The sequence below is a fragment of the Fusarium keratoplasticum genome, chromosome 4 (genome assembly GCF_025433545.1).
Source record: "Fusarium keratoplasticum isolate Fu6.1 chromosome 4, whole genome shotgun sequence".
Taxonomy (NCBI): Eukaryota; Fungi; Ascomycota; class Sordariomycetes; order Hypocreales; family Nectriaceae; genus Fusarium; species Fusarium keratoplasticum.
The window spans coordinates 3,146,530-3,159,430 of NC_070532.1; the positions used below are offsets into that span (position 1 = coordinate 3,146,530).

Below are 12,901 nucleotides of genomic sequence, written 5' to 3' on the forward strand. Positions count from 1 at the left end.
GTCTCTGTTTGCCTCTTGGGAAACGCGCGTCAAGTGAGTCGTCCAGGCAAGGAAAGAAAGAAATGTCTCTGATGAGGAATGATCCAGCCCGGATGGGGTATTCGATCCATCACGATGGCTTCACTGCGAAAAAAGCTTGGCAACAGTTTTTTTCTTGCTTGAACATATGGGGCATGCCTCGGGACCTTGCTCGGCCCTACGCATGCGGGTGATGGATGAACGATGGCGCGCGGTTAATAGAACAGAGTTGATGTTTTTAATCTATCTGGAAGCGCCGCGACCTAAGGGATCCCGAAGGAAGACTAGGGTTGGCTCCATGGGGAGAGGATCTGACGATCTAGGTATCATTCACCTGAAATCGAGTAGAGGATGAGGGTTATAGCATCGAATTGACGGTAGAGAAGACGGGATTGACCTTGTTGTTCCCTTTTTACTCCTTTTACTAACATACAAAGAAAAAGACACAATGCAAAAAGAACGCAATATGAAAAAACCGCTTGTTTCGTTTTCGTCGAGTGTTTCAAACATCAGCTGGACTTGAGTACGTTTCGGCCACAATGATCCGGAAGCGCCCAGCGGGAGGGCTCCCCAGCGGGTCCCAGAGGGGCAGGCCATCCCCCTTCCAGGGCACCTTCAGTGACCTTTCGGGCCCCCCTGCCGCAGTAAACCCCCTGGGCCACGTTTGAGAGAGGCCATCCCGACCAATCACGGTGGCTCCTCGGAAGCCAAGCTTCACTGAGCCTCCTGCCAGTCAGTGCCAGGCACGCTAAGAGCAGAAGCCCGAACTCAGGGGCCGGGTGCTACCTGCCGTAGTAGGCTCTTCCAACCCCCTGCTTCGGCGCGTGATTGGCCACGGCCGTCGATTGCATGGCGCGGCGGCTGAGGAGACGGCCTTGCGCTGACGAGCCACCATCGAACGGCCGCCCGAACCAGCGGCATCAGGGACTGCTTGAGGGGGACCTGATTCGCTGGTCTACGTATATGACGGGATCATGGGTGCTGGGCCTGGGCTTGACTGTTTCGGAGGGTTTGCAGACTGACAGAAGCAAAGGGGGCCTGGACCAAGTGACCGACAGATATCCAGCAAGGATTAGATGGATGCTTTTGGTTGTTGCAAGAGTCAGTTGTACTCCGTAGAGAGAGGGTGGATGTCCATCAGAGACATATAACCTCGCCCGCATTCCCTCGTGAGGCTATCATGACCTCTCCACCCTCTCTCCTTCTCCTTCTCACTTCCGTCTTCAGTGTCTGGTACTCTCGGGACCTTGGTGTCTAACACGGACTCTCTTTCTTTCTTGTCCATCCACTCATTTTTACTCTCTCTCTCTCTCTCTCTCTATTCTGCCTTCTGCATTCGTCATCTCGCCGTTCAATCCTTTCGGTAGCTGGCTCGCCGTTTTATTTTACTGCCCACTCTCTCTTCAAATCTTGGCTCTCCCTCTCTATTGATTAGAGACTTGCTTGGCTCCCACTTGGCAGTGCCTGATATTTGCCCCCTTGTCACTGACAATACAAGCCTCCCTCACCTTGGCTCCAGCCCGCATATTCATCCGCTTCGGGTGCTTTCCTCATTCGGTCATTGTAGACAATAGCTTGCATTGTATATCAGCTGCCACCTCACCCTTCCCACCCTCATTCAGGACATCATTCAACCCATTCGGGAAATCAATTGCCAAATCTCGAGATCCCAAAAGAGTTTCAAAAACACAACGACTTTCTGTCCGGTGTGCTTTTTTAAACTTCCGTCACATCCACTCTTTCTCTCAACTCAACGAGACGATCACGACGAAACTCGAACTTCAAATTGCAAGAAAAGTGACTGGCTTCACATTCTCAGCAATCTTTCAGCTCAGCAAAGACTTCAACTTTGCTCTCTTCGGAACCCCTGATCAGATACTTCATCTTCGGTCGACGACTACGCCAACACAAAGACAATGCGTACCTCCACTCTCGCCTTTGGCCTCGCGGCCCTCTTCCAGGGCGCTGTCAACGCTCAGTACACCCTCAGCACCACCTACGACGCTTCCAACTTCTTCACTGCCTTTGACTTCTTCAACGAGGAGGATCCCACCCACGGCTTTGTCGAGTACGTCGATGCCAACACGGCCAACGCAGAGGGCCTCGCCGGCTTCGTCGAGGGCGCCATCTACATGGGCGTCGACTACCGCACCCAGAACCCTCAGAACGGCCGCAAATCTGTCCGCGTCACCTCGCAGCAGTCCTTCACCCACGGCCTCTTCCTCGCCGACATTGCCCACATGCCCGGCAGCATCCCCGGCGTCTGGCCTGCCTTTTGGATGTTTGGTCCTGAGTGGCCCACCTCGGGCGAGATCGATATCCTCGAAGGTGTAAACACTCAAACCCAGAACGCCATCACCCTTCACACCGGTCCTGGCTGCTCCATCACCAACGACGGCACCGCCCAGGGCACTACCCTCAACAAGCAGAACTGCAACGCCGGCAGCGGCAGCGAGGGCTGCGGCCAGTCGACTTCCGACAACCAGAACTACGGTGATGGCTTCAATGCTATCGGTGGCGGCGTCTATGCCACCGAGTGGACATCCGACTACATCGCCGTCTGGTTCTTCCACCGCGACCGCATCCCCTCCGACATCCAGTCCGACTGCCCCAACCCCTCATCCTGGGGCCCTCCCCTGGCCAAGTTCAACGGCGGCCAGGGCTGCAACATCGACCAGCACTTCAAGGACCACAACCTCATCTTCGACACCACCTTCTGCGGTGACTGGGCCGGCGCCCCCGAGGTCTGGAACAACAACCCCGAGACATCGGCCCTGGGCGCCTGCGAGGACTACGTCGCTTCCAACCCGGCCGACTTCCAGGAGGCCTACTGGCTCGTCAACAGCATCAAGGTGTTCAACAACGGATACGGCAACGGTGGCGGCAATGGCGACGGCTACCATGGCAACTCTACCAAGCGCGCAGTCATCGCCAAGCCCTTCCTCGCTTAAGTAGCCACCACCCGCACTTGACGAGTGTTCCCTTACAATCTCTTTCTTTCTCTTTTTTCATCATCTCTTGAGATACCCCATAAACCGAAAAGAAAAAAGGAACTTGACCAGAGGTGGTTGATGGTTTCCATTCCATCACGGAGGCGTTATTTTGGCTGCTATTTCTTCTCTTTTGTCATCCAAGCCCGGACAAAGGTGCAGACCTCACGGTCTCGTCCCGGCTTCTTCCTCTCTTATGTCACCTTCTCTGTACATATATTTTAGCAATCTTGACTGCAGTGGCTGTGGGAGTCACCACGATGAGCCCGCAAAAGTACTTAGCAAACACGAATCACTTCAAAACCAACGCCTTGCGTCTGTGAATCTGATCTGGCCTGTTCAACGTGAGGTGTGATTTTAGGGTTGTAAAGGGGAGGCAATCTCCACATGGTCAGAGGTCGTTGAGAAGGTTCTCCCCACCTTAGTCAGCCCCGTCTGTGGTTGGGGATGTCATCGTGAGTGGGTTATGGGCGTTATGCTTGGTGATCTCTTGCACATCCAATCTATGCAGACTCAAGACTCTGAAGGCTTTGAACTACACGATTCAACATGTCGCATCAGGATGTTCACATCATGAAATACAGTATCTTTATCAATATTCAATATGCATAACAATCGCCCGATGACCCGGTGACCCGATGACCCGACGCCGAGACGAGCTGAACCGGAGGCCGTTATGTCAAGCCAACATGACTGCATATCCCCAAGCTTAGCACGGGCCCCGGTCCCATACACACAAAGACGCCCGACGATGAGAACGACGATTATTAAACAGGACCTGATCTCGTCGGGCGAGTTTGATAATTCTCCCAGATCAGCTCTCATCGTTTCAACATCTTGATATTTGCTATCCTCAACAATTTGAGCTCAGATACAGATTGCATTGTTTAAATTCGAGTGCGAAGCTCTTTGTTTTGACTTACAACTCTTCCTTTCTCAGTATCTAATACACCACCATCGAATACACATCACCAACATATTACTCTGCCCATCATGGAGTCCTTCCTCGGCTTTGACCTCTCCAAAAACTACTCCTTCTTTGCGGTACACCACCCCTACTAATCTTGCGAATACCCTCACTTACACATCTCAGGTCCCAGCAGCATTCTTCGTCATCGCCTTCCCACACATCTACGGCGTCCGCATCTCAGCTGGAACCTACGACAACGCCAACCCACGCAGCCACAAAGAAAACGTCGAAAAGAGCGACAATCTCGACAAGACCGCAAGTTTCTCTCCCCCTTTTCCCCCTACCTCCCCTCTAACACACCCACCAGAAGAAGCAGCTCATCCTCCGCGCCAAGGCCGCCACGGAAAACGGCTTCGAGACCATCGGCTTCTTCGCCGCGGGCGTCGCGGCGGCCAACCACGCTGGGGTGCGCGCTCCCGCCCTCAACGCCCTGAGCTTCGGCTACGTCGCCTGCCGCGCGGCGTACAACGTCGCCTACGTCTGGCTTCAGGCAGACCGCCGGCTGTGCTGGGTGCGCAGCTTGGTGTGGACCGTGGGCATCGGCCTCATCACGACGTTGTGGGTGAAGGCTGGGAACAGCATGTTGGCGGCATAGAGAGTGTGAGAGTAAAACTGGCGCGTGGGTAGTTGGTTAGTAACTGAGTATATCACACGTTTATCAAGAGCAATCCTCCCGTAGAGAATGTAACCAATATTGACGAGTGTTGGCTCGTTACCTCCATCTTCGGCCGCCATCTCGGCAGTGTAACTCACTCGCGTTTTTCCACGACGCTGTCCTACCTCGCCTCTTGCCTGGGGGATAAGAGCCTCATGCATTCATCTACCGATTCCTTGGCTCCTTTTTGCTCGAGTGTTTGCCCTTGATGTTTGCTGTCTTTTGTTGCAAGTATACAGTCGCCGTGGCCATGTGGTAGAGAGGTTGTCGTCTATTGATCGGGCAAATAAACTCCAATCACTTGCACTATTAGCAATCATGAGTCTCTCCTATCGGATCGTTTGATATCTCACCAAGTGTAACAGAAGGACCGTGGAAGCCTTCATTCAGCCGCTTATATAAACCACAAAGGACTCACTCGCCGCTGTAGACCATCTGCTCATCAACAGCCAGCCTCGTTTGATGACATAAAAATTTCACCATCTTCTACATCCAAAAGTATAAAGTCGGCGAGATGCATCCTCTCAAATACTTCATCCCACTCTTTGCGTCGACAGCGCTCGCCCTCCCTGGAGATGCAGGGCCAATAACCACCACGACCACCACCATCAAGTGCGACTACAAATACTGCGACGAGAAAGGCACCTCATGGTGCTTTCACTTTGTCCCCTTCACCACAATCGACCCTACTCTCGGCCCTCTACCTGGCGAAACAAGAACCTCTATTGGGCTCTGCGGAAGCAAGGCTACCAACCCTGCGGCCAATTAGCATAGGAGTGGCAGAGTTCACTGTGTCTTAAGGAGTGCGTCAGATGGGAAAGATGCATGCAGACTTTTGGCTATGTGAGACACGGTAGAATTGGAACAAATCGAATATCAATCGAAGCTCAGGCTGTATCACCGTCTAGGTGTATGGATGTGTTCCAAAATAGCCCAACATGATATTCAAACCCCAGTACCGACAAATATGAAATGCGGTGATCCTTGTGAAACCGCTCAACCCAATACTCTATGAAAAAAGATGGTCCGAAATGCTGTCCCATGACCCCTTACCCAGCGCCGATTTCATGCCAGCCCAATATCCAAGAGTTCAATGTAACCTAGCTCATTTCTGCCCCGCCAAAGCTCTTGTTCCTTGTCAACGTGGCTCGGTCTTGGCTTGCCCTTGGAAGCTGCTCATAGCTAGACTTCCGCCTTGAAAGCGGCCTCGGCCGGGTTGCGTCCTCCAATCCACCGTGGCCCTGCTCGGCTTCGAGGACGGCGTCAGCAGGCAACGAGGTGTCATCCTTTATCTTGGCCACGAAGAACGACGACACCAATACACAGGCGCCACCGAGAGCTAGCACAATAGAGATGCTATGGTCCCCTGGAGTGCCACGTGGCTTCTGCCAGATCTTGAAGATGATACTGGAGCCAACTGTCGCAATGATTTGGGGTGCTGCAATCGCCATGTTGTGGATGCCGAGGATGACTCCCGCTTGATCCACCTCTTCCTCTTCCGCGTCGTTGCTTGATGCTGCGCTGTCGTTCGAAGGGCTACGAGCGGCCGCCGAGGAGGCTTCACCGCTAGTCCCAGGGGCCAGTGTCCGGAGTTTCTGGGCACGAATCATGGCATCTCGGCGGCTGATCTCGGCGCTGATGATGGCCCATGGAGCCCACAATGTCATCGCCCACGTGATGCCGACAAGGCCGATCAACGTGGTAGCCGCCGCGACGGTTCGTACAAGCACGGTGCAGAACATGGATCCAGCAAACAGAATAAGCGACAAGAACCAAGCCCGCTTCAGGGTGAAGCCGGGGATCCTCAGTTTGTTCAACCACGAGGGGCGTTCGTCATCTTCGTCATAGAGACTCATGGCGCTTGATTCTCCGGGGGCAGTGATGGGCCTGCTGTCGTACGTCGGAGCAATGAAGAATGGGAGGAAGACGTTGGTGAGCAGGCTCACGATCGAGTTCACGAGAAGAGCAAAGGTACCGATGCGTGTCGCCTGTTCGTAAAGCTTGTCGAGCTCGGCCGGAGTCATGTGAGGGTTCTCTTCGAGGTATGGTTCAACGTAGATCTCCCCGATGTACGACGACGTGTAGAACAGCAGCGGGAAGAAGCCGATCCAGGCGCAGAACTGAACCTCGCATACCCTCTTGATCTGGAGCGGGAGTCGCTTTATAGACGTGAAGATGGTGAAGAAGAACGAGATAACGTTGGGCCGGTCCTTCTTGGGTGGTCCCTCGAGCCTAGGGTCTCGCTCCTTGATGATGGCAGTGCTGACGAAGATGGTCAAGCTAAGGAGAACGCTGGCAATGGCGCAGAGGACCTGGAACTGCGTCTTTCCGAGGAAGCCAATATGTTTGGGTAGATCGATGTACCCAGCAATATATCCCACAATGTTGCCAAAGCCCGTGATCCGGCTAGCCATGGCATTGGCAGCCTCTTGTTGATGAGCGGGTGCGCAGTCGACGATAAAAGCGCGGATGGCCGCCTGGACGGTGTTGATAGCAAAGTCGAGAACATATACTCCAATCACAGCAACAACGATGGTCGTGATCTTTACTCCTTGGGACTCGGGGTCCGCGCCAAAGATACCAAGGAGGCCAGCAACAATTTCTTTCGCCCAGGCAAGAAACATGAGGGAAATGACGGTAGCGACAGTACCACCCACCATGAATGGTTTCCTCTTGCCCCACGGTAGCCGGCAGTTGTCGCTCAGCATGCCGACATAGGGCTGGACGAGGGTTCCGGTCAAGGGGCCAGCGATCCAGACCAGAGCCATCAAGGACTTGCTAAGTCCCAGAGAGAGCAGATATGGTGATCCATTGGATAGCTCAACGGACCATGCGATCTGAAGACCACCAATACTGATGGTCAGTAATATCAGGTACCAGATGCTCTTGGTGCTCTGTCCATCGTCGGTATCACCACGGTTCGCATTCCTCCCTAGAAGAGCATCTCCATCGGCGCTACTGTTGCTGCTCAACAGAGGTGATTGCTCATTGAAGCCTTCAGCAAGTCGATCCAGCGACTGATGCCTCGAGTGGCTGCCGGCATCGACAGGCGTTCGCGTCGAGGGAGAAGCAGCTTGGCCGCTGTCGGGGGTGGCTTCGGATGCCAACGTCATTGTGGATAGAACCGAGAGGCCGTGGCAGCCACGATCTTGACTTGGTTTGTCGAGTTGAATGTAATTCTGCGAGGCTGGAAGCTTGGGATGTCAAGCCGGGGTAGTCGGGCTCCGGGGGGGCGGGGCGTCAACGGGGTTTCGGGTCAAGCAGTTGCTACGCGTCGCTATCTGCAAGATCGCAGAGACGGCTGTGATGGATTCATGTCCTGGGGACAGGGTTACGATACGAGACGATAGCGGATAATTCTTCTATGCCAGCGAGTTTCGAGCTCGAGTCAAGTAGATACCATCATGTGGACGAGGGAAAACTCACGCGACCGTGGCTCGTCGTAGGCAGGCGTGGCAGCTGAAGAGAGGCCGGCGCATGAGCGTAAGAATGCGTCACTGGCCGCCAATAGATGGTGACGTGAGTGATCAGCCCCGTTCCTGATTGAGTCCTTCTGGGGCTTGCGTGCTAGCCTGGTATTGGTCGAGAGGCTAGCGAGCATGCTGGGTTGACGGCTCAAGGCGGCTGACCCCTTGCGGAGTGGCAGGTTGGTTTCTCACGGGTCTCGGGATGGCTGAGCCCGGAGGCTTCGTGGCCGGTGACTTACCCTGTAGCGATACATCGAACCGGGTAATTGTGAAGAACAGGGTTAGCGAACGCTAGGAATCGATATTACGAGAGACATGCTCCCCGTGATGTTCACTGCCATGTAAGCACGCGTGACAATGCAACTTGGGGTAGATGCAAGGGGCAGTAAAGTGATGATGCTGCGAGACGCTCAGGACAACACCCCGGATCTGCTACTTGGGCGAAACAACAACGCCCACGCAAGTGCATGACCGTTTCTACGACCTCACAAGAGCAGGATGAAATACCACGGTGTAGTTCCCACTCATGACACTTCACCGCCAAGTCAGGCTCTCCTCTCGTCTCCAAGTGTTCCAATCAGTCCCGCAGATAGCTCGTCAACGAGATGAATACTCACTCGGGCTAGCCCACGCCGAGATGGGTAAACAACCACGCTCACGTCATGCATGATAACTGTACGGATAGCGAACTGGAACTGGATGAGGGGCCGCAAGAGGCCGGGGTCACGTACTATCCGAACTCCGAGTGCATTCTTGGACCTCCCAGGAGATAACCACCTGCGACGACTCACATCATTCCAAAATGGACACTCACGATCGCCTCTTGCCAACCGCCGTGAAAAACCGGGGTAAAGCCGCCACGTCGGACTTCCTCCGAGGAGACAGGTCGAGACCTCAGGATTGGGCCTTGGCTGCTGTCACTGCACTCGATGCACTTGCCCTGCGCTGCACGGACTGGTTGACGGGTTCCCCAAGATGCATTTGCCGACCAAGTCCCACTGGACACAGATGCATTGGGTCGGGTCCTGGGCTGGGCGCACTAAGCGATGTGTTGCATTAAGCCAACCTGCAAGATTGAAATTGCTTTCCACGTGTCCGCCCAGTTTTCATCCCCTTCGTCAGTCTCCGCGGCGTGGCCTCCTTCCTAAGGAGTGGCCGAATACGTACAGAGCAATAACAAAAGATGGTGCAGCCAAGGACGCCGAGTGCGGGTGACAAAACGACAACGAGAACGGGAACCAACGGCGGGGACAACAGGATTGGGAAAAACCTTGAGAAGCGCCGGGCCGGTGTCTGCCGAACGTCCGGAGGTGGTGGTTGCCAGAGACGGAAGGGGAAGGAAAAGGGCAAAGAGGGAGCCGGAAAACAAAAGACGTTGAACCTTCTAGAGGACGAGCTAGAAGGGATCCGACGTTGAAAAATTCCGCCTCGAGCTGATGAACACCAGCAACAGCTCGAGATTGGGCGGCTGTTGAGAATGCGGCTGACTGAAGACCCCAAGCGCGGGCTAAAACAGGCTCAGACGTCGGCTGTGCCGGGCATTTCGGATGGAGATCGAATACCCGTCCCCCCGTCAAAAGATTTACACGGCTCCAGGGCTGACTTTGATTGCCATAACCACGCAAGGTGACTCCCCGGGCGTTTCAATGGATGGATGCAACAGTCAATCGGAATGGCTAACTTTTCCCACCACACCCTTGAAGGCGTCCAATTTTTTCTTCTCCTTTCTCTCTTTGGGGGTGGCAACCGGGAGACCAACGGAACAAGCTCGGCGTTACCTTTTGCACGATGACGCTGCCAATAGTCAGTCAGTCTACAGTAGCGCGTCTCCTATGGTGCAAGCACCCCATATCGTTCGTCTTGCCAAACCCCAAGAAATCCCCAACAGACAAAGTGGATGAGAAGCCATGAAGAAGAGGGGGGCAAGCATCGGGTGGATACTGTTATCTGCGGGACCAAGGAGGACTCTCGACTCTGTCGCTGACCCCGTTCCTGGGGAATTACGAAAGGTGTCATCAATGGATGTCGAGAGACGGCCATTGTTACACCATCAACTGTGTTAGCTGTGAGCGTCCAGAGGCGGCAGAGTTCTTCTACCAGCTGCTCAACCGTCCCCAGGGACGTGTCAACAGCTGATACACGAGGCGGAACCTTCATTTCAGCAGAGGAGGTGCGCCATGCTTCGTCGTGCATGCATTCTGGAAACGCCTACGGACATGCTCGGGTAAAGAAAGGATGGATGACAGGAAGGAAGCCAAATCTGGATGCCTATTCCAAGACGAATCGCGCGACAGGGTCGGCATCCATACAGCACCCCCTGTCAGAAGAAAAAAAACACTACAGAAATCCCTATCTGTGCAGTACGTACCTACTCAACCGGCTAAAAAAAACCATCATCGCCTCCTTGATCCTGCCTGCCTCTTTGAGGCTGATGGGTGGCGTGGCGACAAGGCATCTCCTGGCTGCTAGAAACCGGCCAAGGGGTTCCAGGCTCGCAGCGAACAAAGAGCGAGAGACCAAAGGTACCGACGTGTACCAGCTGCAACTCCCCCGGTCCCAACCAGCAGGGTTTCTCCATAGTTGCTCTGGCTGGCTTTGGCCGGCGCTGACCTCATTGCGCGGGCAAGCCCCGTAATGCGCGGCCGAAACCTCCGCCATCCTCCGCCTCCCACTCTGCCACCGTCTGCGTCTCCACTGAAAATCCTCGTCCCGCGCCTCTCAGGCTTCAGCATTTCTGCGGCTGTCCCACGGAGCACGAGTCCCACGGACCCAGCGACACGGGGGTCGACCAATGTACCTCTTGTACCCGCGATCCCTCCATCCACGCACCGTGGATGCCAGGATCCTAGAGAAACCCAGGGTCCACCTCCACAGCCCAGGCTTCCAGGCCGCGGCCGGGGGGGCCTGGTTGTCGCCGAAACGCCCGTGTTGAGGGGTTTTCTCTATCTCTTGGGATTCCCTTTAAAAGTCCGGGCTGCTGCACCCGTTGTCTCGTCGTTTGCATTTCGATAACGCCCATTCCATCTGCTGGTTTGCATTGCATGCTGAGAAGCTTGTCAATTCCTTGCTTACCACACTGAACCACCATACCAATTCACCCCACACACTTACACGCCTATTCCCTTTCAACAACAAGGACAACAACAAACAATCACTCACTCACTCCTTCATCCACTCTCGCCTACCTATTCCACTTACAACACTCACATCTACATCCACAATGGCCATCCGAGAACACTTCCGCCGTGCTCTGCGTTCCGACGCTTCCGGCTCTCAACTCGAGGCCACCACTCCTGGAAAGATCACTGCTACCATCACAAAATCCAGCCAGACCAGCGACAAGTCGTCCTCATCAAAGTCGTCCTTTGCGGAGAAGCTGTCCCGTGGCTGGACGTGGGGGTCCAACAACCGGGAGATCAAGGCCCGCAAGCCAAAGAACAAGGGCAAGAAGAAGATCGTCCACCCGAGCGAGAAGCCAATGACGGCCCAGAACCTCGAGCACCAGGAGATGCTCTCTCACTTCCAATGGACCTTTGGCGCCTCCCGACCCGAGCAGGTTGAGGATGAGGATTTCATCGGCATCAGCCCCTGCTGCACACGCGCCCCTAGCGTCGTCGACTTTTCTCTTGACCGCGACAGCGACAGCGATGGCCGTTCCTCATCATCTTCGTCCTCTTCCGTCAAGTCGGCGTAGCTGATTCCCTGAACCGGCATGGTCGGCCTTGATGGATGGGCGGGCGATGCAACCGGGCACGCCGGATCTCGATAGGGCGAACCACCAGAGTTCTAGAACCACGTTCCAACGACCGCCACCCACAACGACATCAACGCTACGCTACGCAACGCAGCAAGGCACACGCACACCGCTCACTTCGGTGATTCCACTGGGGCTGATCTTCGACATTGGGCCCCTCAATTCGCTCATCTTCTTTGATCCCAACTGGGACTGACCCCCATGTCACCTCACGGTTTTCACCGATTGGGTGACACACTCCATCTCCAGATCAGCGTCCGTCCCAAACAGGGACAGCAACTGACGATCACGGGGACAGCCTCGCATTTAGCGGGTACTCTTTTCAACATCACTTTCTTCTGTCCAAGCTATGCCTTGGCAATGAATTACAAAAAAGGCAGCCAAACAAAAGCAGTGCGCATTGGCTGTCTTTCATCGCTGGGACGATGAATAATCCCCTATCCCGGCTTTGGTGTCTCATCCACCACGCCGCATGATTAACACAGAAACACCACAGAGAGTGGCACGAATTGCATTTTTGGATTTAGCGATTGGCATTGGGAGGTTTTCTCTGCATAGCATTTCGGTCATGGTTTGGGCAAAAACATAGACCAGATATGAGGGCGTTCAAATTGAATAGACCTTGATAAAGGCATTTACCATCTTTAACACATTGTTTCCAATCTCATGTGAAGTCCAAAGTGAAGTCTACAAATGAGCGGCCGATACTGAACCCTTAACTAGGCAACGATGCAGCATAGCCTTGAATGTGCACCTCTCGCTGGGCACTCACACTCGTGCTCTGATGGATCAGATAAGCATTCATTCATTGGTCGCCGAACCTGTCGTGTCTGCCGTGAGCCTCAGCTGGGACCCAGAACCCAATCAACAAAGAAGTGCAGTTTACACTGCACGGTGAACTGGCCCTACTTGTTCAAACGGAAATGCCCAAGCCGTGGCCCAAAAATGCATTTTGGAAGCCATGAAAGACCGAAATTCTAAAATTTGAAGCTTTGATGCTTTCCCCTCTGCCGACTGCACCTGCACAGAATATGGCAGCCCCTCTGT

At 54.3% G+C, this 12,901-nt stretch overlaps 4 protein-coding genes across 4 annotated transcripts; 3 read left to right on the plus strand and 1 right to left on the minus strand.

Annotated features, from left to right (window-relative positions):
• Nucleotides 1-1,934: 1,934 nt before the first annotated feature.
• NCS57_00603500 (GH16 domain-containing protein) lies at nt 1,935-2,969 on the plus strand (the record flags this gene model as incomplete). Its single annotated transcript, XM_053055936.1, has 1 exon — nt 1,935-2,969. One exon carries the CDS (start codon nt 1,935-1,937, stop codon nt 2,967-2,969), a length of 1,035 nt encoding a protein of 344 aa, XP_052914891.1.
• A 1,032-nt stretch (nt 2,970-4,001) lies between these two features.
• Nucleotides 4,002-4,573, plus strand: NCS57_00603600 (uncharacterized protein; the record flags this gene model as incomplete). Its single annotated transcript, XM_053055937.1, has 3 exons — nt 4,002-4,052; nt 4,102-4,233; nt 4,286-4,573. The coding sequence occupies 3 exons, from the start codon at nt 4,002-4,004 to the stop codon at nt 4,571-4,573; spliced, it is 471 nt and encodes a 156-aa protein (XP_052914892.1).
• Nucleotides 4,574-5,733: 1,160 nt separating this feature from the next.
• NCS57_00603700 (uncharacterized protein) lies at nt 5,734-7,746 on the minus strand (the record flags this gene model as incomplete). Its single annotated transcript, XM_053055938.1, has 1 exon — nt 5,734-7,746. One exon carries the CDS (start codon nt 7,744-7,746, stop codon nt 5,734-5,736), a length of 2,013 nt encoding a protein of 670 aa, XP_052914893.1.
• A 3,364-nt stretch (nt 7,747-11,110) lies between these two features.
• Nucleotides 11,111-11,794, plus strand: NCS57_00603800 (uncharacterized protein; the record flags this gene model as incomplete). The annotated part of the gene is made up of 1 exon (XM_053055939.1): nt 11,111-11,794. Exon 1 carries the CDS (start codon nt 11,321-11,323, stop codon nt 11,792-11,794), a length of 474 nt encoding a protein of 157 aa, XP_052914894.1. The 5' UTR covers nt 11,111-11,320.
• Between the last annotated feature and the right edge of the window lie 1,107 nt (nt 11,795-12,901).